Raw genomic sequence first — 26,717 nt, 5'->3', positions numbered from 1 at the left:
TTCCCACCAGCAAAGAATAACTGTTCCTGTTTCTCCACATCCTCTCCAACACTTTTAATTTCCTCCTTATTTAATAGTGACCATTTTAATAGGTGTGAAATGATACCTCATTGTGGATTTGATTTGCATTTCCCTAATAGCTAGTGAAGCTGAGCATCTTTTCATGTGCTTTTTAACCATTTGTATTTCCTCTTTGGAAAAATGTCTATTATGTCTTTTGCCCATTTTTAATTGGGTTGTTTGTCTTTTTATTGTTGAGTTGTAGGATTTCTTTGTGTATTCTGGATATCAGGCCCTTATCGGACATATGGTTTCCAAATATGTTCTCCCACTAAGTCAGCTGCCTTTTCACCCTTTTAACAAAGTCCTTTGAAGCACAGAAGTACTCAGTTTTGAGGATGTCTCATTTATCTGTTTTTTCTTTTGTTTCATGTGGTGTGGGTGTAAGGTCTAGGAAACCACCACCTATCACCAGATCTTGAAGATATTTCCCTACATTTTCTTTTAGGAGTTTTATGTTCCTGACTCTTACGTTGAGATCTTTGACCCATTTTGAGTTAATTTTTGTATAGGGAATTAGATGGGGTCCTCTTTCATTCTTTTGGATGGTAACCAGTTCTCCCAACACCATTTATTGAAAGAGACTGTTCTGTCCCAGTGGAGTGGGCTTTGAAGTCTTATGAAAAATCAATTGACCATAGACCTGAAGCTGTATTTCTGAACTCTCAGTTTATTACATTGGTCAATATGCCAGTACTATGCTGTTTTGACCACTGTGGCTTTATAATATACTGTCAAGTCAGGATATGTGAATCCTCCCACTTCATTTTTCTTTTTCAAGGTGTTTTTGGTTATTCGAGATCCCTTTCTCTTCCAAATAAATTTGATAATTAGCTTTTCCATTTCTGCAAAGTAGACTGTTGGAATTTTGATTGGTATTGCATTGTATCTGTAGATCAATTTGAACAGAATTGACATTTTAAGAATGTTTAACCTTCCAGTCTATGAACAAGGAATGCCTTCCCATTTGTTTAGATTTTCTTTGACTTATTTTAGTACTGTTTTGTAGTTTTCCATGTACAGGTCCTTTACATCCTTCGTTAAGTGTATTCCTAGATATTTGATTCTTTTAGTTGCTATTGTGAAAGGAATTTTTTCCTTGCTTTTCTCCTTGGATAAATCGAGTTTGTTGGTGTACAGTAGTTCATAGTATCCTCTTATGATCTTTTTATTTCTTTGGGGTCTGTGGTAATGACCCCCCTCTCATATCTGATTTTATATATTTGAAGCTTCTCTCTTTTTTGCTTTCTCAGTCTAGCTAAGGGTTTTTCAATTTTATTGCTTTTCTCAAGGAATGAACTTTTGGTTCTATTGCTTCTCTCTTGTGTTTTTTTATTGTTACCAATTTCATTTATTTCTGCTATAAAGTTTCTTATTTCTTTTCTTCTGCTTGCTTTGGGATTAGTTTGTTGCTCTTTCTCTGGTTTCTCCAGGTGTTCAGTTAGGTCTTTGATTTTAGCTTTTTCCTCCTTTTTAAGGTAGGCATTTAGGGCAATAAATTTTCTTTTCAGCACTGTCTTTGCTGCATCCTGTAGATTTTGTTATGCTGTGTTTTTTGTTTTCATTCATCTCAACATGTTTACTGATTTCTCTTGCAATTTCTTCTTTGACTCACTGATCGTTTAATAGCATGCTGTTTAACCTCCATTTATTTGTGAATTTTCCAGTTCTCCAGCTGTTGTTGATTCCTAGCTTCGTTCATTATGATTAGAGAAAGTGCTTTATATAATTTCAGTCTTTTTAAATTTATTAAGGCTTGTTTTTTGCCCCAGCATTTGATCTATCCTGGAGAATGTTCCATGAGCACTTGAGAAGAATGTATATCCTGCTCCTTTGGGGTGCAAACTTCTGTGGGTATATATATCTGTTAGATCTAGTTCATTTATCATATTATTTAGGTTCTCTTTCCTTATTGATCCTCTGTTTACATGTTCTATCTATTAAAGAGAGGGTTGTGTTGAAGTCTTCTATTATTGTAGAGACATCTGTTACTCCCTTCAGTTCTTTTCATTGTTTGCCTAGTTTACTTTGAGGCATTTTAGGTGCATAAGTATTTATGATTGCTGTTTCTTTTTTGTGGATTGCTCCCTTTATTAATATATAGTGTTCTTCTTCATCTCCTATAACATTTTTGCATTTGAAGTCTATTTTGTCTTATATTAGTATAGCTATCCCAGCTTTTTTTTTTGGTTACTGCTTGCATGGAATATCTTTTTCCATCCCTTCACTTTCAACCTGTTTGCATCTTTGGGTCTAAAATGAGTCTCTTGTAAACAGCATGTAGATGGATCATATTTTTTTTGAATCCATTCTGCTAGTTTGTGTCTTTTGATTGGGGAGTTTAATCCATTAACATCCAATGTTATTACTCTAAAGGCAGTACTTAACTTCAACAATTTTATCTTTGGCTTTTATTTGTAAGATCTATTTTTTTCCCCTCTCTTTTTATCCTTTTAGTTACCATTACTGATAATCTTCGTTTCTATATTCTTGGATGGTGTGGACTCTGGTCCCTCTCCCCTGTCTTTTTTTTCAGCCAGCAGAACTCCCTTTAGTATTTCTTTTAGGGTAGATCTCTTTTTAATGAGCTTTCTCAGCTTCTATTATCTGTGAATATTTTAAATTCTTCCTCATTTTTGAAGGACACCTTTTCTAGATAAAGTATTCATGGCTGGCAATTTTTTTCTTTCAGTATCTTAAATATATCATACCACTGTCCTCTCATCTCCATGGTTTCTGATGAGAAGTCAGCACTTAGCCTTATGTGGTTTCCCTTGTATGTGATGAATCATTTTTCTCTTGCTGCTTTCGGGATTCTTTCCTTCTCTTTGGTATTTGACAGTCTGGTTAATATGTATCTTGGAGTGGGTCTGTTTGGATTTATTCTATTTGGAATAAATTGGGCTTCTTTAATTTTTATATTTGTCTTTTATAAGAGTTGGGAAATTTTCAGTTATTATTTCTTCAAATATTCTTCCCAGCCCTTTTCCCTTTTCTTCTCATTCTGGGACACCTATGTTGTGTATATATTGTGTACTTAGGGTTGTCAGTCATTTCCCTGAGACCCTATTTAAATTTTTCCAGTTTTTTCTCCATTTGTTCTTTTTCTGTTCAAATTTGCTTGCTTTGTCTTCTAGCTTGCTGATCCTTTCTTCTGCCTCTTTGAATTTCCTGTTGTGTGTCTCTAGTATATTTTAAATTTCATCTGCCATGTCTTTCATATCGGTAAGCCCTGTTATTTTTCTATGTATTCATTCAAATTCTTCTTTGTGCTATCCTAGTTTTCTTAATATCCTTTATCTCTTTAGCCATCTCATTGAAATTATTTAGGATATTTGTTTGAATATTGTTTTAGTTTGCTAATGCTGCCGAAATGCAAAACACCAGAGATGGATTGGCTTTTATAAAAGGGGGTTTATTTGGTTACACAGTTACAATCTTTAGGCCATAAAGTGTCCAAGGCAACACATTATCAATTGAGTACCTTCACTGCAGGATGGCCAATGGTGTCCAGAAAACCTCTGTTAGCTGGGAAGGCACGTGGCTGGCGTCTGCTCCAAAGTTCTGGGTTCAAAATGGCTTTCTCCCAGGATGTTTCTCTCTAAGCTGCAGTTCCTCAAAAACGTCACCCTCAATTGCTCTTGGGGCGTTTGTCCTCTCTTAGCTTCTCTAGAGCAAAAGTCTGCTTTCAGTGGCCGTCTTCAAACTATCTCTCATCTGCAGCTACTCTCTCAGCTTCTGTGCATTCTTCAAAGTGTCCCTCTTGGCTGTAGCTCCTCCTCAAAATGTCACTCTCAGCTCCACTGAGTTCCTTCTGTTTGTCATCTCATTTATATGGCTCCAGTGGTTTAATTTAGACCCACCCTGAATGGGTGGGGTAACACCTCCATAGAAATTATCCAATCAGAGTCATCACCCACAGTTTGTGGGGCGCATCTCCACAGAAACACTCAAAGAATTACAGTCTAATCAACACTGATACATCTGCCCACACAAGATTACATTAAAGAATATGGCCTTTTCTGGGGGACATAATACATTCAAACCAGCACAAATATCTTTGAATAGTTGTTCCAAATTCTGTGTTTTCCTCTACTTTTTAATTTGATCATTTGGCTTGGCTATATCTTCTTGTTTCTTAGTATGTCTTGTAAATTTTTGCTTGTGTTTGGATATCTGATAATCTTGATAAGATTGCTTTGAAAGTTGGTTTCGCTCTCATCTAAGATTTTGCTGTTGATCGGGTTCATGTTAAAGGTCTTCTTTGGCCCTTGATTTGTCAGTATTTCGCAGCCAAAAGAGGGCCATAGTCCCATGCAGGGGGTGCAGACCAGTTCCAAAGGGCCTGGGTAGACTGTCAGGAAATTAGCTTCCCCAAACTGCACTGTCCTAACCAATAGCACTCTTTGGCAACCTTTTCTCCAGAGCCTTCCTTACACAGGTGAATTTTGTATTTAGTTTTTTTTAGCCCTCTGTCCCCTCTCTTTCTGAGGTGGGTGGGTATAATGGCGGTACTGTGGACACCTGTTCAGAAAGGATCAAGGCTGTGGGATGTCACTGTCCCATTTCACTGACAGGCTATTGGATCAGAACTGTGCTGCATCTCCCTCTGTTTCTGGTGGGAGGACTTACCTGACTCTCCCAGTCCACAACAGCCAAACTGGGCAGGGTCTGGGCCTGCCAAAAGCTGTTGATCTCAAGGGTATAGAATGGGCTCTGGGAGCTGCAGCTGAATTAGTCACTTATGCAGTTTCTGTGTGTGGAACAGTGGTACTGCAGACACCCCACACTACTTCCTGGAAGTGATCAAAGTTGTGGGACCCAGAGGGGCAACTTTGCTGGCCAACAGTTGAATCAAGCTATGCCACGTTTCCCTCTTTTCCTGGGGGAGAACCTCCCTGTATCTCCTAGCCTGCAGCAGCCAGCCAGACAGGAACCAGGCCATCCTGAAGCTGCTATCTCTGGTGGAGTTCAGTCTCTCACTTCAGTTTCCGTGTTTATGGCGATAATGGCTCTGTAGTTGTCCTTGGCTCCTGCCTGGAAGGGAACAAGGCTGCAGACCCAGAGGGTAACTTCGCCAGCCAACAGTCGCGTCAGGATTGTGCTGCGTCCCTCTCTTTTCCCAGGGGGAGGGCCTCCCTGTCTGTCCCAGTCCATAGCAACTAGCCAGGTGAGAACTAGGCCTACCTGAAGCTGCCAGCCTCAAGTGTTGGTGGTTGGGAGGGAGGTGGGGAGGGTGGGTGCTAGGAGCATGGTGGAGTTCAGTCTCTTACCACAGTTTGTGTGTGTGTGGAGATAATGGTGCCAAGGGTGCCCCTGGACTCCTGCCTGGAGGGCAAGGCTTTTTTTTTTTTTATAATACCTTGTTTGTTAATAGAAAATCAATTCATTAATAGTATATGTTCATCAGGAGAAATTTGAAAGTATGGAAAACAGCCAAAATGTAAGCTGCCTGTATTCCAACCCACTATACACCCACACAGTATCCTGAGATAATAAGTTAACCCAGTATGTTAGATTCTTTTTTTAAATATGGTTAACAAAACCTAGTTGGTGAGGAAATTGAGGCCCAAAGAACTTGGGAGATTTGCCTGAACTCTCTGAGCTGGTGATTAGTGGCATTGGTACTGGAACCTGTTTTGTGTTACCCTCGAGTTCATGGTCTGTATTAATGATTCATGGAGCATCATTGTAAGTAAGACTTTCTGCCCATCTCTGTGTATATTTCTGTAGAATAAATTGCTACCTGTGAAGTGATTGGACATGTTTGTAAGGCTTTTGACACATATTGCTTCATTGTCCTCTGGAAAGATTTCAGTTTATATTTCTACAAACTGTACTTTTATATAGTATCATTAAGTACCTGGAGTTCTAGTTCTGCTTTCCCCATCCCCTAGTAGAGGTTGAATGTAGTTAGTAGTGGAAATGCTAAAATAATGCCCATCTACATTTTGTTTTTCTCAAGCACTTTTTACTCATAAATGCTGTTTTCAGAGCATCTTGGGTGAGGTGGGTGTTTGTTTTATTTTAGATTTAGGGGGGAAGGTGTTTCTACATTTGAAAGGAGCTTTTTTGTTTGTGTTCTTAACTGACATTTATTTCTAAACAAATAAATCCCATATTGGGGGCATTGGGACAAAATATAAATTTTTAAGGATACGTGAAATCTGCAGTTAATTAACCATGTCCCATTAGACCTTCATTCAGCCTTTTCTTCTAAACCTTTTCCAAGACACTAACAAGTAGTGAAACTGATTTAAAATTCCATCGTATTTGTTTTCTTCAGTTCACACTCTGCTCTCTGATAAAAATGCCAATCTTGGAAAATCAATCTAATGGTATTAGAGTAGAAGGAAACAAATTTCAGATTTCATCATCAACCTGGACTAAGTACATCATTGTTCTTCCAAAATTGAGCTTTTGTGCGTTGGTTACAGCACATACCCTGATGCTATTTGGAAGCGACTAATGCAGAATAAAAGCCAAACCTTATCAGAAGGTCATTAAATTTCCTAAAGTCACTCTGCTGTAAATAGGCTTTCCATAAATATTAGGGATTCCTTCCAAGTGTTTCATATCTTTTGAATACATAAGTCTTTTCTTCAAATGTTATTAATAAATTATTTTAGTAGTTTGAGCTTGGTAAGGCCTTTTTTTTTGTTTTTATTGGTCATTTTGTCTTTCTCCCCCTAATTTGTCTTGCTTTTGTTCTACAGCAGTTTGCATAGCTTTTCTATCATTAGCATTAAAAAAAATTGTTTCAAATCATCAGCTCATTGAGATTTTTCTACATGTACTAAAATCATATTCGTTTTTTGCCGCATTAAAATGTTTTTCAGCTTTCCCTTCCTGTAATTCTATCACATGTTCCACATCTCTTAACATTGCTTTGTCCTTTCAGATAGAGCCAATTGAAAAGTAGTATGAAAACTGAATTTTGTATAATTATTTGTACAGTCCATCTGGGAGTGCTCTCTCTCCTCTCTATGACTTCTTCCAGTATGTTCTACATTTTCCCAGTAGTAAAGGTTTTCATCCTCTTTCATTATTTGATTTTTGACAGCAGTATCTCTGTATCATTCCATTGACTCTATCCACATAATATAATCCCAATTTATGTATTGTTTAATTTTGGTGGGTTGTAAATCCTCATTCAATAACCCATCTTTCCTTCAATGCCCATTGTCAGTGATAACCCACAGTGGCTATAAAGGAGCGGTTTGCAGTGACTCAGAAATGTCCTTGTGTGGAACAAAGACTGAAGTTTACTCTGTACAACCCTAGTGTTTGTTTTAGCCTTTTATTTAAATGTTCTGTAAAATGAGCAGCGTTTATTTAACACTCTTGTACTTCAATGCCCTATGCTACATGAGTAATTTCTTCAGTAACCTAGGATTTTCACTTAGAAGATAACCATTCCGCTTTTAATATGTTGCTTACTCCTTTTTAGGGATGTATGAAGGGTTTCTGAATGGCATTTTTGAAATTTCCTTTTTTAAAGAAGAATATTTTCTAAATATTTATGTGATTCATGGCACCTGGAAGACCTAGAGATAATTAATAATGTCTTATTATAGTTCAACTGAGTCTTTCTTGGGCCTAAGGAAATATTCTACTTTGATTTTAAAACTTTTTTCAAATAAGGAAACAACCTGGGAACAGTTTTTATGATGATGCTAAGATTCATTCAATAATTTATTTGTTCATTTTATATATATATTATGGAGTACTAGGGAATGCAGGGCAAAAATCTCTGTTCTTATGGAGCTTATATTCTAAGATATTTGATAATATATTATGTTAGGTAAGCGCTTCCCTACCAAAAAAAAGCAGGGAAGAGGGATATGAAAGATTGGGAGGGAGATTGCAATTTTTTAGGTAACTGTACTAGGGAAGGCCTCACTGGTAAAAGATCTGAGGGAACTGAGGGAGCAGGCCATGTGGAATCAGAGGAGAGAGCATTCTAGGCAGAGAGACCAAGGGACAATGGCTTTGAGGCAAGTATGGCTGTCATGATTGAACAACAGTGGGGAAGCTGGTGTGAGTCAAGTGAAAGATGGTGTGGGGCACACTTCATGTAGGACTTGGTAGATCATAAAAGACTTGCATTCACTCTGAGAGACGTGGGAAGTCATTGGAGGGATTTGAGCAGAGGAGAGATGTGAGCTGATTTATTTTTTAGCAGTTTTGTTGCTGGATTTGGGTTTCTAGGTTCTTGGCCATGCTGCAAGAAAGCAAGCAAGGGCACAGCACAGATTGAGTAAACAGGTAGAAAGTTTATTGAGTACACCTGCAGAGAAGAAACATACGGGCACTCTTGCAAGAAAAGTGGGGTGAGAGGTGAGAGGCCCAGCAGTGTGGGACAATCTGCTTTTATAGGTTTTTGTTCCATATGTAATTTTTATTAACTATTTTACTACCCTTCCCTTTTTCCTCCTTAGTTGATGCTTGATCATAGATGACCCACTCAGGTGGGGCCAGTCGGCCCCCAGGTGCTGTTTTTTGCTGTTCTTCTCAGAGATGTCTTTCTCTTTGAGGCCTGGCCACTTCATGAGTTTGCCTGTTGCTCATCAGTCAGCCATCACCCTAGTTTTAACCCTACCTCAGTTTCAATCTGGCTGTTGTAGTAGGAAAGGGCAAAGATTAAAAGATCTGTTCAGAGGCATTGGCACAGGGTTTTGGCAATATATAATGGTGTAAGGTGGTTGAATTCTGGATATATTTGAAGGTGGAGCCAAGAGGATTTGTTGTCAGACTGCTCGTTGGCGTGTGAAAGAAAAAACGAATTAAGGATGGCTCTCAAAATTTGGAACCTGAGCAACTGCAAGGATGTAGTTGCCATTATCAGAGGATAAGGAGTAACAATTTTATTTTGAAAATAACAGGGCTTTAGTTTGGGCTATATTTAAGTTTGAGGTGAAAGATTCAAGAGGAAATACAGAGTAGGGTTGGGTTGGTTTCATGGATCTGGATTTTAGGAGAGATGTCTAGGTAGTAATAACAGCATGTTTGTATGCTGAGGTAAAGATGTAGTGGTGAGGAAAAATATTTGATAAGTGAAAAGGGAGAATTTCTGTGGCAATGCGCTTAAATACATAAGAAGTAGAATATTTGACCTTGACTAAGCATATTCATTTCTTCTGTAGTTTAAAAGAGAAGTATATGGAGGTGGAAACTTGCACATTATCTTATGATTCTGTTTTCTCTGAAGTAGGAAACAAGATTGTCAGGTTAGAGTGAGGCTGGAGAAACAGATAGATTGGAGATGTGAGGAGAGCAGATAAATAGGAACTACTCCTCTAAGAGAGTAGGAAAGAGAATAGTTTATTATGTGGACATTGAAATCACCATGACTTCTAAGTATTGGGGAGCGTGACACTAAGGCAGAAGTTAAAATCTTTGTGAAACCAAGGGAGAATGACCCAGGGAGTAGCGAACGCCTGCAGTTAATGGAAAGTATAGTCTTAACGTGACACTCAACATGGAGATTTTATGGAAAAGGAAGGGAGAATGGAGGACACCTATTCCACCCGCAGGCTCTTCTTGGTGGTACTATTTTGAGAGGATTGTTGGGGTAGCAATGGTTTTTGGAGAAACTAGGTTAAAGCAAGAAGGCAAAAGAGTCGGGCATACAGGGATTTTGTTGATGGCTAGCTTTGTGGCACAGTGAAACTGTTTCAGGAGACCAGGAGATGAGGTCCGAAAAAGGTTCAAATATATGTTTTGGACAGGTAAGATCATAGAGCAAGTTTGGAGATAAAGAGACTAATGAATTAACATGAGTAAAGGAAAATGAGCAGAAACTTGACATGGCAAGAGATGGCTCTTCAGGCATTGAGAAGCTGCTCTTCTCTTCCCTGAAAATAGAACAAAGGGAAAAGGCCATTTAAGTCTTACATGAGTATCATGTGGAAACAGATGCAAGAGAACTTTTGCATCCTTTGTCTCTGGGTGATTTCAAGAATAAGACTATTTCTTCAGAGTTTAAATATAATGTGATAAATTGGATGATTTGTTTAGATTGTGGTACCTTTGGTAAAAATTTGAAATGATTGTGGATGTTTTGAGAAATATATTGTGTATGGCTTAAGCTTAATCTCTCTGGCGAATTAAATACAGGTCAAATAAGTAAGAAATCATGGTTGGTTATAAGTGCCTGGGTTATTCTGATATTTCTTAACATTGAAGATTTTTAGCGTGTCCTATTTTTAAACAGGTTGCAGTATTTTACAGAGCCAGTCCAAGACACAAGATGAAAATTATTAAGGTGGGTGTCTATGAATCATATTGTTTTCTCTCTTATATATAAATGGTACTTCTTATCTTTCATTATTTTGCATTACCAGGTATATTTATATTGCATTAAAGTCAGAAACATTTTGAAGCAAATCAGGTAATGTTTTTTTTTAAAGCCTGAAGTGGAAACACCAATAAGGAATTTAGTTGGCATAAGAAGATACAGAGGAAAACTTTAGTGAAATATCTGCTATTGACAGTTGAGTATAGAAGTCTGTTCTGATCGGGTTCTATAGCCACATCATCCCACTGTGAATAGTAGTAGAAACTGAATGAATACAACAAGAAAAAAAGTTAGGAGAGTACAGACAATATTTAGAAGGCTACAAAGCAATTGACATAGTATTCCTGTTATTGGACTGAAGTTATTAATCACAATTGCCTGCCAATATATACTTTAGGATTTCTCAACCTTGGAACTGTTGACATTTTGGTCTGGATAATTCTTTGTTATGGGGTCTGTTTTATGCATTGTAGTATGTTTAGCAGTATCCCTAGTCTGGCTTACCACGAGATGCCGGTAGTACCCCAACCTCATTTGTGATAAACAAAACTGTCTCCAGACATTGCCAGAGGAGCATAATTACCCATGGTTGAGAACAAGTGGTATAGTTGATTGTGGGTCAGACTTTAGACCTATAATTCTCACCAATGAGAATGCTGATAGCAACCTTTTCTAAAGTTTATCTTAAGCCCTCCATCTGTTAAGTTTATTGAAAATTTGAAAAACTAATTTTAGCTATGTGGAGAAAATATTGAGAAAATTGTTTATCCCCTTTTCTGTGTGGAAGCACCATTTTTATCAGAACCCTCCCACCCACCTCTGTGACCCCTACCCCACTCCAGTCTCTCCAGAAGAATGGGTCCGTTGTAGCCATGACAGGAGATGGAGTAAATGATGCAGTTGCTCTGAAAGCTGCAGACATTGGAATTGCAATGGGCCAGACTGGAACAGATGTTTGCAAAGAGGCAGCAGATATGATCCTGGTGGATGATGATTTCCAAACCATAATGTAAGTTTTGTTTTTGTGAATGCATATGGAAGAACCTTCCTCTTTCTTTTTGACTCCACATCTCCAGACAGTTCCGCTAGCAAAGAATTAACAGTATTTAAATAACGAGTAAACTAAGCCATTTTAGTATATTGATCTTATGGTCTTAGTGTGTAGTTCTTTTGTGTGGAATGGAAAGAGTGTCCAAACGGTAAGACTATTCATTTAAGAAAAATTTATTGAATGCCAGCCAAGTGTCAAATTTTTCTGGGTACTTACATGATACAGCAGTGAATCCTCATGGGCTTTTATTCTAAATTCATGCTGTCAGAATTATTATGCATGTGCAGGGCCTTGCAATTATTAAAAATTGGTCAAGTTTGCATCCATTCCTTTTTCCTTATGTCAGTAATTATTCATGACACCCTGGTTTCATAATATAATTTATTAAATTTAAATAGCTTAGAAGTAATGTTTTTTTCAGCCACAGTTTCTATTTGAATTAAGCCTGCAGTGTAAATACCTGGCAGTGCCAGTTTTTCAGTGTTCAGGTGAGTCACTCGAATCCCACTTTTTTCATGATCAACTGTTGTATGACTGAGTCTTACTCGGTTTAAGTGATACATGTAAATTTCATGCCCTAGATTGGATATATTATCCCATTGTGGCCTAAACTTGAGCATGTGGGAGCTCAGGACTCCTGAGCATTTGCCAAGCTCTTGCAAGGATATAAGACTTTTTTTCTTCTTTTCATTCTTAGAAATGTATAAAAATATTAGAAGAAAGAGGAAGTTGTTTAGTAAACATATTTCCTAGAGGTCAGCCAAATTAATGAGAGAATTTACATGAATCTTAATAAACCATATTCTTTGTATAATTTCTCTACAGCATTTCTAGTTGTATGTTGGAGCAACAAGCAACTTTAATTCTATTGTTACATATCTCATTTGTCAATTAATTCCTGATATACATTAATTTAAACCCTTATCATGCATCTGCTACCTCTGAGAAAAATGAAGTCAAAGGGATAAAAGTGACCATCATTTTAATATTATAGATTGAGTCCTTCTATAGAGAGACAGTGTATGAGTTTAATTTTGAAATCTTTTTAAGAATAAGATTTTTTTTACTTTATGTAATGAAATTAGTTTAGGTAGAGCTTAGCAGGCTTGGCTTTTATTCCTTGGTAAAATAAATGGTTTGATTTTCTTTTTCTAACCTTAATTTTGTGAATAAAATAGATTCTTTTAGTGATACATGTATTACATCAGTTGGAAATATTTTCAAAATATTCAAATTGTAGTGTTTTCGTTTAGATGTATCTTTATTTTTGTGTGATAATATTTCTTGCTTCATCTTTATTTTTTAAATTTCAGGTCTGCAATTGAAGAGGGTAAAGGGATTTATAACAACATTAAAAACTTTGTTAGATTCCAGCTAAGCACGTAAGTTTGTAAGAAGTTTGTCACCATTGAGTTGCTAGGTAAATTGTATGAAAAGCGGAATTCAAGCAGAATGCCTAGAAGCTTCTGGACTCTATTTTTGAGGGTTGTTCACATGTGTATTTCTCAACTGGGAAATAATTGTATTCTGAAATTTAAAATGGCACAATAAATAGTTTCTAAATGTAATAATTAAATGTCTATTCTGTTTTCAAAATATATAAACCTTTGTGATTTGTTTCATAACTCCTGAAATAACTAGGGAAAGGGTGTCAAATTCTTATCTTTATTGCACAACTAGAAAGGCTTTTCTGTAGTTAAAAAGCAGTTACAAAAATATCCTTTGAATTGTTAACTGTTGAGTTCTGAACTGGTTTAAAATTTTCCTCTATTTGCTGTCTTGTCCAGATACCTTGCAAAACCTTTGTTAAAATACTGTGGATTATAAGGGTTAACTTTTGCCTTCAAAATGTTCATATATTTGAAGCATAGGTTACTTCAAATTTCTTCATAAAATTTTGCACGTGGTAACAAGATGTTTAAACACTGAAAAGGTGATATCATATAATCAGAAATTTACAATGCTGACAAATTTTTTAATGACTTTTGTTTTCAATAGGAGTATAGCAGCATTAACTTTAATCTCATTGGCTACATTAATGAACTTTCCTAATCCTCTCAATGCCATGCAGATTTTATGGATCAATATTATTATGGATGGACCTCCAGCTCAGAGGTAAGAGTTTTTTTCATGCATGAATTCATAAAGACAAGGAAGGCGTGATGCCCTGATAATTAAGTTTTAAAGCTTCTTTCATGAGTAGCATCAGAAAACTTTGCAGCAACATGTTTGTTTTAAATTGTGTGATGTGTGCATGTCATTTGTTTTCTTTGGGTACTCGTTCATGCAGCATGGACCTGAACCTTTACACTGTGTTAGATGCCCAGCCTTACACTAGGAACAGATCATGGAACAGGCACAGTCCCTGCCCTCAGGAAGTAAGCTTTTTTATTACTAAGAATACAATGAAGTAGAGAAATCTCTGTGTTCAATATTAATACCTAGGTCCTGTTGTCAATTTTAGAGACTTTGAGAAAGTATTGAAGTACCTAAGGGTCTAACTGTTCCCTTTTATAATGATAGGGCCACATATGTTGCTTCCCAGTTTCAAATGGTAGTTAAGTTATACAACCTTGGCCATTGCAATAAGTGATGCTACTCAAAACCTTCTTGCATGGAATACATTTCAAAGCCCAGTTGGTAGGTCATGTAGTTCAGGTCATATGTGACAGCAGTAAACTTAGATGTAAATGAAATTGGATAACTTTTTTAAAATTTGACTAATAATTCCCTAGAAAACTGTGCCAGATAAATAGAGTGTAAGAGGAGAGAGTGAGTGACAAAACCAGTGATTATTTTCAAGTACTCATAACCAAGTTTTCTTCAATTCAACATTTTGTTGCCATTAGAAAGCATTTACTGGATAATTGAGTTAATGAAGTTGTAAAGATAAAAAATCCAAACTTGAAAACTTTAAAGTAATTCACTTTTCTGTTTGTTTTTAAGCCTTGGAGTAGAACCAGTGGATAAAGATGTCATTCGTAAACCTCCACGCAACTGGAAGGACAGCATTTTGACCAAAAACTTGATACTTAAAATACTTGTTTCATCAATAATCATTGTTTGTGGGACGTTGTTTGTCTTCTGGCGGGAGGTATATTCACTGGATAAGCTGCTTTATTAACATGCGTTCTCTGTGTTAAGATTCTTTAAGTTATTTGTTTGGGGTCTTACAACGAAGGCTGAAAAGTTAGGAGTACCCTTGAAGATATATGATAATAAAGACATTTAAAAATAGTTCAGTTTCTGTATTTATGGATTGATAGAATTCCTGATTGATTTATTAGAATAATTTAAATCTGCAGAAATATCAAATGTAATAGAAATTAAGATATAAAAATTTGGGGAGAAATTAGGAAATTTGAGAGTCTTCATATAGCTACTTTATTGTCATTAAAAAAGAAAGTTGTTTTAACATGCAGTATATAGTTAATGAGAAGATTTTTTTATTTTTCACTATACAGACTGTACCTGTTCCCTAGGTGACGTCTTTAAATGGCATTTGGGTAGCTTTTATGTTTCATAACATAAAGACATTTTATCCTAATGGAGAAAAAATGTTAACCTTTTAAAACTATGCAGTATGTGTCCATTAAATTCATCCACTGACAGGGTGAAATTAGCATTGGCAGGCTCTGAGTCTCCTCTGAGGTGTGGAGGTCAGGGAGGAGGGCAGAGCATAATGGACCCCAGGTTACTCAAGCTGAGGCCACACCTTCCCCACCCCCATGCTTCCTCCTCTTATCTTGCTAATGCAAGTGATAATGCTGGCACTCCTGTTGTTACAAACCAGTAGATACCAGAGTGTGATTCAAGCACATGAAGCCTTCCACAGTGGGCTCATTCAAGATTTTATCCCCTCAGTGGACTTCATCTCTGCCACCATTTTTATGCCTCGTGTATGCCTTGATTCTCATCAGAGCACTTGTGAAACATAAAACCACCAAATTAAAAGACAAAACAAAACAAAAATATACAGCCACTGAAAAGTCATTTCAGTTTTTTTTTTTTTTTTCCCAGCTACGGGACAATGTGATAACACCTCGAGACACAACAATGACTTTTACATGCTTTGTGTTTTTTGACATGTTCAATGCACTGAGTTCCAGATCCCAGGTATGCTTAAGCGATCTTAGCTAATTGACTTAATTGTGTAGAGCACTCTCTAATAGTAAATAGGCAAGGATTATGGGTTTTTAGCCATGCTCAATTCTGTAGTGACAATTATAGCCCCAGACAAAGCCTTCCTACAAACAATTGCCATTGGTCACAATGAGGATGGGACAGATGGGGAAATAAACCTTTCCTTTTTCCTTTGACCAGAAGATCAAATAAATCACAGTTGTCTGATTTTTCTCCATTCTTTTATTAGAGGTAGCTATACATTATACAATAGCTTTAAGCTAGCATTATCTGATTACATGGCACGAGCCCCATGGATTCTGTTATGATGGCATTAGTGTCATTTTGAAAGTGCTAGAATAATTTTTTGCGTATTAATTTTTTCCATTACTTCTGTCAGTGTATCAAAGCTTAGGATACTTTAAATTTGCCTTTCTTCCCATGTTGTATCTGAACGTGATTGCTTCTTGAATGAAGTATTTTGATGGAAAATAATAGGTTAGAATCTGATTTTTCAGATCATCTTTGAAAACTAGTTCCATTTGAGGCCTAATCCTATTCATTTACATTTTAAAACACTGAATTCTTAACCATATCTGTTACAGTGAATTGTGACTAATTTGAACTAATTTTTGAAGAACCTGTAATGTATGTTTTTTATTTCACAGAAGACAGTTTTACTTTTTCACTACATATATAAATAGGTCCATTCTGTCCATTAATGAATGGATAGAAGTGATTTGGCCTAATGCTTTGAGATACTAAAGTAATTTTCCCCTTTACCTCTGGTCTCATTTATATGCTACCATTTTTTTTAACCAGGTCTTTTCTTGATAAATTGAAACTTCTTTCACATTTACCCATATTCCATCTGAATTATTCCAAAATAATAGTTGAAATTTTATTTTCATGGCACTGACATTATAGAATTCAATGATTACGCAAGTCTTTATGTAATTTTTTAGGTAAATATTTAAATATAGAACTATTTCTAGATTCTTAACAGTGGTGGAGATGAATGTAACAATAAAGTTGTTTCCGTGACCAAGGAATAATAATTGAACTCCTGTGTTTTGCCAACAGACCAAATCTGTGTTTGAGATTGGACTCTGCAGTAATAAAATGTTTTGCTATGCTGTTCTTGGATCCATCATGGGACAGTTATTAGTTATTTACTTTCCTCCACTTCAGAAAGTTTTTCAGACGGAGAGCCTAAGCATACTGGGTAAAGAAAATGTTGTCTTTATAGTTATATATTTTAAATGAATTGCCATACGTATTTTCTAATGCATTTGTTCTAATAAAATTTCCTCTTTTAAAACAGCAAAATATAAAAAAGCTGACTTGGTTTGAAAAAGGAGTGTGCTTTATATCTTCATTTGGGGAACTTCAAGGAACATTCTCCTTACTCAAGGACTTTTGTGTTTTCTTTGTTTTTCTTTCTTCTTCTGTTTTTCGTTTTGCTGTTTTTGTGGGTTATCAGTTGTTAAAGAACCATTGGTAATTCTGAACTATGACACATCAAAATCAATTGTATTTTAAACTGTTTTATATACTTTTTAATCTTGTATGAAGAGAAAACAATACAGATTTAAGCTGTTTACAGAAATTGCTCCTCTTTAAAATTAAAATTTTTAATAGCTAAGCTGTTTCATTATTCTTACTTGCTAATTTGCACATTCTAAATTCATGAAATATCAGTTGGATCCTGTTAAGGGGAAAGTTTCATTAATATTCAGTGGAAGTCATACATTCTTTCACATAATATGCATTAAATCAGTATATGATATATTTAAAAATTAATCTTATGTAGCTGAGGAACAACAAAGTATTTTATGTTAATACTACCCTTAATATTTTTTTTTAAGGTTAATTTGGTATATTTGTGAAAATGAATGGTACAGCCTTGCTGTATTTTTAAGTTAAAATTTACCTTAAAGTGGAACTCATTAATTTCTATATTTTAATTCCATATTCACATTTTTCCTTTTTTTAAAAAAAAAAAATTGCCATTAAGGAGACAACTGAGATTTTTTAAAGCAGTAAATACAAATTGAGATAGTGTGGACAGCAATTTTAAAGACATGGTCTTTAAAAGATGAGATCTTTTGGACTTTGAAATTGAAAGAATAGATGCAAATATCTAAGTAATCTTCAAATACGCATTTTCAGTCATGTGTCTTACTCCTGCTTGAATAGTGCTTTTTATAGGCTGTACGATTTATTAAGTAGAAAACTCTCCCTGTATTACAAACTAGCCACATGAGGTTAACCCACGCTTCAGGGAAAGTGGTCAAAAAGCTTCTAGTTTTGGCTACCCCTTTTCCTAGCTACATTATGTTGGATAAATCATTTAATACTTTTGACCCTTATTTTTCACCTTTTTAAAGATGTGTTGTCTACCTCATGGATGGTTGTGAAACATATATAAAAGCTGCAGTAAAATGCTAGAAAAATGTTAGCTATTAAGCTTTGCAACTGTGAGTTTCAAAGACTGGTAAAACCCTAACTCATTTTCTTTTGCAGATTTGCTGTTTCTTTTGGGTCTCACCTCTTCAGTGTGCATAGTGGCAGAAATTATAAAGAAGGTCGAAAGGAGCAGGGAAAAGATTCAGAAGCATGTTACTTCGGCACCATCGTCTTTTCTTGAAGTATGATGCATATTGCATTCTTTTATTTGCAAACTAGGAATTGCAGCGTGAGAATCATTTAGAAGGGCAAGTTCAAGAAGATTAATGAAGATTCGAGAACTTTGTTACTTTACATTGACTAAATGTGAGCGTTAATGTTAAAGACTTGATATGAGACTTTAACCTGCTGACAGTTCTGAATGAAATTATGCAACTTTGATAACATATTCCATGATTTAAGTTGGCTCTTGCAATAGAGTGGAACTTTGTAAAGCATATGGGTAGTTACTTAATTTAAAAAAAAAAAAAGCAGAGCCTGAACCACCTTCTGCACTTAAAGAGTTCTAGCAGTACAAATACACTATCTGTCTTAGATAGATGTTCTTGTTTTGTTTTGTTTTGTTTTTAATTTTAAATATTGTACTATTTATGGTGGTGGGATTTTCTTACTAATACACAAATAAATTTAATTATTTCAAAGGCATTCTTTTGGTTGAGAAATCAAGTCCCAGGAGTGCCATATTTCAGCTACTGTATTTACTTTTTCCTGCAATGTGTAAGCAACTCAGATACCTTGTGCATACCATTTTTGTATCTCATGTTTTTTGCACAGGCTGTGACCACTGTCAGATTACTGTTCTTTTCTTTCTTTTTGTGATTGAAAAGCCTATACTGCAATTTGAAGTAAATGTTTGTTTTTCTTAGTAAGTGTTAGTGGTATGGCTTCTTTTTTTAGGTACGAGTCTTCTGTCTAGCAAAATTCACACAGAGTTATCAAGTGGCTTTCTAGTTAGGGTAGCAGTATTTGTAATAAACTCTTAGTTATAGAATCAAAAACACTTAAGATGGATTGGGCTGAAATCTATAACAAATTATACTACCATGTCATGTTTATTTTTTGAGTTAAATATAAATGTATACTTTGTCAAACATCATTTTGTTACTCCTTAAATATAAATCCAAGGATCTCAATTGAATAATTGAATTTCATTATTTTTAATGTATTTTTAAATGTGATTTTAAGCATATTTCTTAGGATGTATAGGCTGCTATATTTAAAAAAATAGAAACACCCCAAATCCAAGCAAACAGTTTATGAAATGGATTAAGTGGAAGAGTCTGTGCCAGTCTGGTGCTTCACAGACCTGCAGCTTTGACTTAGGTTGCAGTGTTCTGTAACACAGCTCTCGAGTCTGTCCTTTCTTCTGTTTCCCCCATTTGTTCTCTACCTTCTTATTTCTGTTTCACTGGGCTCACTGCAGAAATAGTTGGATTTGCTTTGTGTGATGCCACCAGTTTTGTAATTGCTTGAGGAGGCATATGTAGGTAACTTGTTTTGAATGCCTGGCAAATTAGGGCCAGAAATTCAAAATTAAGATATCCATTTTCCCATTCAATATTTCTTACTGGAAACAGAAACAGATCTTAAATTCTTACAGGTTTAATTGTTCTTTAAGCTTAGTGAGTTTTGTATTTTATAATCTAATAATTCTGCAATTTTTAAGTTGTTAGGATAAACCACTCTCTGGCTTTTACCACCAATATGAAATTGCAAGTTGTTAGCATTGAAACAGTGTCCTTAACTATAGGGAAAATATCCATTCGTTGAGTCTCTGTTACTGAAACAGTAGAATATAGTAGCTGAAGTATCTGCAATTTATTCTGCTTTACCCTTTAAGGCTTAACAGTCAAAAGTTCATTGTTCCATTTTGTTACTTCACTTGGAAGCCGTTTTCTAATTAACTATCTTTAGTGACTGGATATCTCATACCTAAATTTTGTAGTGATCTTTCTAGACTTGAAATATGTATTAAATGCATCAATCTTTTGCTTTGCATTTTTGGTTCCTAGTATGGCTAGTTGAAATAAATGTGCCTATCCTGTTATTTGGATTTTGAACCTTAAAAAAAATTATTTCTTTTCATGGTAAGTTAATGACCTCCTAGGTGGGGCTGTTAGCGCTAAAAATTATCCATAGAAATGTTGAAGATAGAGAAATCAGGGACTACTTACTCATACTACAGAATCTGTGATTTAAAAAAAAAATGTGTACAGTACAGGTATACTACAAGTAGATTTCAATTTTCTATGCTATATTAATCCTAATGAGAAAAGATAATTAAAATGTGCCACTTTCTAAAATTTTATTTTTTAACTTCATTTCCTAGCTCTGGGATTTGCTGGAGTCCCTGACAATACTAACTCATTTGATTTTCCCCTGTTAAACTACCTCATAGTGTTATTTGGGCCCAAAGTAGCTAAAAAGGGAATATTATCAGGGAAGAAAAGAAAGGAACTTGATATAATTCACAGGCTGGGTGGACAATTCTCAAATGATGAAAACTGGCGCCACAGAAGCAAGGCTGAATGTCTTCTTTCACATTTGTGCTAAACACTGCATGACCCAGAGATGAAACAAGTGAAATCAGACAACCGAAAGCATCCCTGCTTCAGGAGAAAGACTTTATTTAACAGCAATGACCAAGGCTCACCTGGGAAAGACACTTTTTTTTACCTTTCATACCCATGCAGGGGGTGTGCCTTTTAAATTGGTAGTCTTTCTTAAATCATTTTAAGTTTTGATCTATTAAATATAGTTCATAGGTAAAACTGAGTATTGACCATACTTAAAATAATTTCTCACTGAAATGAATTGGAGACTAACAGTAAAAATCATATCTAGGAACCTTAATTAACTTTACATTTTTTTCTGCCTCGGTCACTTGGCAATTCATGTGCATTTTATTTCCACATACAACTCACCCAAGAAATGTGGTGGATGAATTGATTGTCTTGTCAGACAGCATTTATTGAGTACTTGGATTGTGCTAGGAATACAGAGATGACGACATCCTTGTCCTTCAGGAGCTCGTAGACAAGGTTGTTGTGGATGTAACTGGTAATAAGCAATTTCAAGAAAGTTAGTGGTGGTCTTTGTACATTTATTTGAAAAGTACACTTACATTACAATGTGTCCAGAACACATTCAATTGTGAGTGTCTCTTGACACTGTCATTTGAAAATCTTTGAAGTGCTTTTTTAGCTGGTGCTCCTATATTTCAAACAGTAGTGATTGACATATTATAACATGGCGTGGATAAATATTAATTCCAACTGGCATGTCACTGGACAAACAGATTACCCTGCATAAGTTTCCTTGAGTTCAGTTAGCGTTTGGTATGACTATTGACTCTTGTTTGACAACCTTAATTTGGGTTTTGGTTGCCATAGTTGATTACTGATAATAATAGATAAAGGTTAACCTGTCCCTGATATTAATGCAGTATAGTATCCTGTAAACATTGTTGTAAGTTTCAAATGCCTAAAGAAGTAAGAGATAGTATCTTGCTTTTGGGAACTTCTTAGCTTAACTCTGGAGAGCAATGTGAAGTACGTTTGAGTACGGTGGCAAATGCTGTCCAAAGTGCTACAGTAGCTTTTCATGGGAAGAGGTTGTTAGAGAAATTTTCCTAAAAATAGAGGCATCTGAATCAAGATTCTTAAAATTAGGGATCTCTGGTAGAGAAGCAGCAGCACATTGATACCATATAGCCTTTGCAGTGGTGTTGGGAGTTGGGAAACACATGTGAAAATAGCAAGGAGTTAATAGCTATTAAGGCATGAAGAACTCAGGAAGGAGATATTAATGTGAGGGATTGGACAGATAGGCAGGAGCCTAGTGGTGAATGAAGGTGGGGTCATTTGATTTTGTGTTATAGAATGCTGGAGTATTTCAAGAGTATGGTGTAAGTTTGGATGTTTATCTTGTAACATGCTGATGGCAGCTTAAAAGAGTATATTATGAAGACTGGAAACAGGGAGACTGAGTAGGCAATTGTGGAAGTTTAAGGGGCAAAGGGATAATTGAGCCAAAGCAGTCATTATGGAGAGGAAGGCATGGAATTTCAGTCTTCCAAGAGAGAATATTAGAATGACTGGATGGGAGGAAAAGGAAAAAAGTGGAAAATACTTGTTTTTGGCCTTCTGTCTTATATGGTAGAGCTATTGACAGAATAACCAAAGCCATGCAGGCTTTATGACAGGTCAATTTGAAATGTGAAGTTTGTGGTGTCCTTGAGATTTCCCAGTGAACGTGTTATACAAGATTTCTATCACAGAAGGTATTAAAGCTATGGTTCACTAATTATAAACTAGTAGCAAAACAGTTTCCCTTCACAAGCATCAGTAATTTTTTTTTGCCGAAATTAAAGCATTAAATAAAAGTAAGCTCAGCTTTGATGGAATAAGATTTTTTTGAAAATGGAGTTTCTTTAGCATAGTTATTAGAATCAGCAAACAACTGTATAAATTCAAAATGCAAGGCTGTTTTAAGGGGAAAAGAAAACATTTCTGCCTCCTTTGTTACAGAGCTTTCAAAATTAATCTGTTAAGATTATTGACTAGAAAACAATTTTTGGTAGCACATCTTTTTGATATCTGCAGTAAGACACTCTTAAGAGATGAGAGTATATGTAAAGCAAAGAGGTGCACAACTTTAGAAGTTCACTATGTGTGGAATCCCTTTTGAGTGAATAGCATTAATATTAGAAGGTAGTTACTTGCTCTGAACAAGTAATTTATGGCAAAAGAGAAGAAAACAATGTTGAGTTTGTTCATTTTACTCCTAATTCTTCCTTGGCCCTGTCTAGCTTCATATTCCACACAAGGTTCTAACAGTCTGCTTTTAGGTCTTTTTGAACATTTGTCCTTCAACTTGAAATCCTCTTTCCTCTGTCCTACTTTTGAGACTTAGAATTCTTAATTGTTCTTTAAAGCCCAACTGTGAAATGCCAACCATCCTGTTGAAGGCTTCCCAGGTTGCTCCAAAGGGTGTGTGTTTTGGAAGGGAGAGGATAATATTTCTTGTAAACACTATTAAGAGTAAATGCAGGGCTCATTTGTGTTGTTGCTCTTGGCCGTGTCCGGACGTGCTGCTTGCTGTACATCCCATTGGTTTATCCCGCGTCGCCTTGCTGCCACCAGGGTGGCCCATAAGCAGATCTACTACTCAGACAAGTACTTTGAAGAGCATTACGAGTACCAGCATGTCATGTTAACCCAGAGAACTTTCTAAACAAGTACCCGAAACCCATCTAATGTCCGAGGAAGAGTGGAGGAGACTCAGTGTCCAGCAGAGTCTTGGCTGGGTTCATTACATGATTCATGAGCCAGAACCACATATTCTTCTCTATAGATGACCTCTTCCAAAAGATCTACAAAAATGAAGTATATCTGGGAGTCTTCAATTAAATCTTTTTCAAATTTAATGTATATGTGTATATATGGTAGTATTCAGTGAATACTTGAAAAATGTACAAATCATTCATCCATACCTGTGCATGAGCTGTATTCTTCACAGCAACAGAGCTTAGTTAAATGCAAGTACAAGTAGGTTATTGTAAGGTGTTAAGATACAGTTCGTTTCAGTCAGTTTTTCTCTTTAACATTTATAGTTCCTGTTTGCCTTTACCTGTTAACTTTTGTTTAAAAGTTTTTATGTTGCATTAAAAAAAAAAAGGTAAATGTAGCCATAACTTTGGGCATAAAATTGTGGGCTTTTATTTTTAGAAAGCATTAAAAATTTAAGTCTAAGCCACTTTATTGATAAATCTAGACAGGAATTTGATATATTTTTCTCTTTGCATTCACAATTAATTTAAGTGTTGGAGTTTATGGAGGAAAGTCAAACAAATATCCAAGCCATTAGTTGTGATCCTTAGACATTCTTTTCTAAACTAAATCTGCTTATTTTCCTGTGTACACAAGTGCACATGATGTGGTAACGCAACCTGTATTTGTACAGCTGCATAAGGGCAGATAGTGTTTCTCATGCAGGTCAGTGTGCACATCTGACTACCGTTTCAATCCCTTTTTGCTCAGTTTAGCCATGTTTGGCACATATCCAAAGGCCCAAATTTCTGTGGTGGTTCTATAGATGTTAGGCATAGTACACCCACCTTCAGCTCCAAACCAAGTGTTCTAGTTTGCTAATGCTGCTGGAATGCAAAACACCAGAGATGGATTGGCTTTTATAAAAGGGGGTTTATTTGGTTACACAGTTACAGTCTTAAGGCCATAAAGTGTCCAAGGTAACACATCAGCAATCAGGTACCTTCACTGCAGGATGGCCAATGGTATCCAGAAATCCTCTGTTAGCTGGGAAGGCACGTGGCTGGCGTCTGCTCCAAAGTTCTGGTTTCAAAATGGCTTTCTCCCAGGGCGTTCCTCTCTAGGCTGCAGTTCCTCAAAAATGTCACTCTTAGTTGCACTTGAGGTGTTTGTCCTCTCTTAGCTTCTCCAGAGCAGGAGTCTGCCTCCAACGGCCATCTTCAAAACGGCCATCATCTGCAGCTCCTGTGCTTTCTTCAAAGTGTCCCTCTTGGCTGTAGCAGCTTGCTCCTTCTGTCTGATCTTATATAGTGCTCCAGTAATTTAATTCAGACCCATCGTGAATGGGGGGCCAGCTCCTCCATGGAAATTATCCAATCAGACTCATCACCCACAGTTGGGTGGGGCGCATCTCCATGGAAACCCTCAAAGAATTACAATCTAATTAACACTGATAGGTTTGCCCACACAAGATTACATCAAAGATAATGGCATTTGGGGGTCATAATACATTCAAACTGGCACACCAAGGTTGTCCTATTTCTTCAACAATAATTGCATTGTTCTACTTAGTAACCCTTTGAGCAGAAACCACATCTCACAGTGTTAGGAGCAGCCAGTACTGGAAATTGGGCAGATACATGAGTTCCAGAGGTCTTTTTGTTGTTGTTATTGTTTTTGGATGCTCTCCTGTATATTGAAGATGTTCAGCAGCATCCTTGGCCTCTACCCACCAAATGCCAGTACAGAGGTCCATTTTTAAGCTTTGTGTATTTCTAGCTTTTGAACTTTAAATACTAATCCATCCACATTAAAAATAATTTCTATTAAGGCCTTCTAATGAATATACTGAAGTGTGTTAGTCAAGAAGTGACAGTTGGGTGCCATCTTCTGGTCATAAAGAAAATACCGTAATGCCATAACCATTTGCTCTTTTTCATCAAATCTGCATCTTAAAAACATGATATGAAATGTCTTGGTGACATGTGAGTCTTAAAAAACATTTTCCTTGAAGCTAATATATAGCAGGCTCCCATCAAATAGGTGATTATGTAGAAAATGATGTGTGAGAGAAAAGACATGACAAACTTTACATTGAAGCTTTATGAGATGAATTTTAGGGAGAAACAAGTTAGTAGTTTTTCATTTGTATAGCTGTCTCATACTTATCCTTATGGTTGCATATTATGACCACATTTGATTTTATAAGTACTTTTGTACATGGAGCTGGTCTGAATGGCCCATGAATTTACTAGAGATGTTACAAGTCAGGAAAATAGTTTATTGATTTAATTTTAGGGTTGGCAGACTGGCCTTTGGCTCAAATGTGTCCTACCACTCTGTTTTTCTAACTAAAGTGTTATTGGAACACAGCCATGCGTATTCACTTCTGTGTTACCTATCACTACTTTCATGCTAGCACAGTAGAGGTGAATAGCTGTAAAAGAGACCACAAGGCCAACAAAGCCTAAAATATTTACTATTAGGTCCTTTATAGAATAAGTTTGCCAAAAAGAGGAAAATAGGCCTATGCGTTGCATTTAATGGACCAGAAAGGAGCTGGCTTCAATTTTCTCTACCCTCCAATTTCCCAACAGGGTGTTCTTTGGGTTGGATGCACTTGGTAGCAAATTTGATATTAGTGACTCCTTTTAGGCTCCACTAAGACTCCTATGTGGAGAAAGTCAGAGTGTCTCAGTCTGTCCTCAGAACATCAGCAACAGAGACGATGTGCCAGCTGTTAACAGTCTAAACTCATTGCCAAGGCTTCTTGTTCTTATAGTGGGTGGAGTGTTCAGCTATTCCATCTGAGTTGTTGTATCCATCAGAAACTGAGTCTGCTCCTCACTGGTCTATCTGTTCTTTGTATGCACAAGAGAAGTGAGGGCTTCCCTTTCACTGGTTATTTTCTCCTAATACAAACAGAGAAACAGGCTTAATTTGGATAGGCTAAAGTATTGCTTAGGGAAGAAAAAGTTTAGTAATAATAGAAACCAAAATATTCTAATAGCCTAGCCTTGAGGAAAAAATACACTCTCTAGCCCATTTTCTCGACAGAACATTCTAAACCAAAATATATTTGCATCATACTTGTGCTGGTTTGGATGCATTATGTCCCCCAAAACACCGTGTTCTTTAATGCAGTCTTGTGGGGGCAGACTTATTAGTGTTGATTAGGTTAGAATCTTTTGATTGTTTCCATAGAGATGTGACTCAATCAACTATGAGTGAAACATTTGATTAAATTTATTTCCATGGCAATGTGGACCCTGCCCATTCAGGGTAGGTCTTGATTTGATCACTGGAGTCCTGTAAAAGCTCACAAACAGAACGAGCTCAGAGTAGCTGAGAGGGATATTTTGGAGACAGCTGTTGAAAGCAGACTTTCACTACTCTTCAAAGATGCTAGTCCAAAGTTTGCTCCAGAGAAGCTAAGCAAGGACAA

The 26,717-nt window shown here is 36.2% G+C and overlaps 1 protein-coding gene and 1 pseudogene across 6 annotated transcripts in view; both read left to right on the top strand.

The window, feature by feature from the left end:
* The window catches only part of ATP2C1 (ATPase secretory pathway Ca2+ transporting 1), a 184,806-nt gene extending 165,708 nt beyond the window's left edge, over positions 1 to 19,098 (top strand). For 5 of the 6 annotated variants that reach the window (XM_037844928.1, XM_037844930.1, XM_037844929.1 and 2 more), the window contains 8 exons: positions 10,277 to 10,327; positions 11,203 to 11,369; positions 12,725 to 12,793; positions 13,410 to 13,526; positions 14,358 to 14,505; positions 15,432 to 15,527; positions 16,617 to 16,758; positions 18,060 to 19,098. In XM_037844928.1, coding sequence (XP_037700856.1) covers positions 10,277 to 10,327; positions 11,203 to 11,369; positions 12,725 to 12,793; positions 13,410 to 13,526; positions 14,358 to 14,505; positions 15,432 to 15,527; positions 16,617 to 16,758; positions 18,060 to 18,190 — 921 coding nt within the window. In that variant the 3' untranslated portion in view covers positions 18,191 to 19,098. Of the gene's footprint in view, positions 1 to 10,276; positions 10,328 to 11,202; positions 11,370 to 12,724; positions 12,794 to 13,409; positions 13,527 to 13,701; positions 13,790 to 14,357; positions 14,506 to 15,431; positions 15,528 to 16,616; positions 16,759 to 18,059 lie in introns of those variants that run through there. The other variant, XR_005218209.1, reaches the window with a different exon arrangement.
* A 3,582-nt stretch (positions 19,099 to 22,680) lies between these two features.
* Positions 22,681 to 23,388, top strand: LOC119541241 (annotated as a pseudogene).
* Positions 23,389 to 26,717: the final 3,329 nt, after the last annotated feature.

The sequence above is a fragment of the Choloepus didactylus genome, chromosome 1 (assembly GCF_015220235.1).
Source record: "Choloepus didactylus isolate mChoDid1 chromosome 1, mChoDid1.pri, whole genome shotgun sequence".
NCBI classification, from domain to species: domain Eukaryota; kingdom Metazoa; phylum Chordata; class Mammalia; order Pilosa; family Megalonychidae; genus Choloepus; species Choloepus didactylus.
This window is presented reverse-complemented; position numbering and strand designations above follow the sequence as displayed.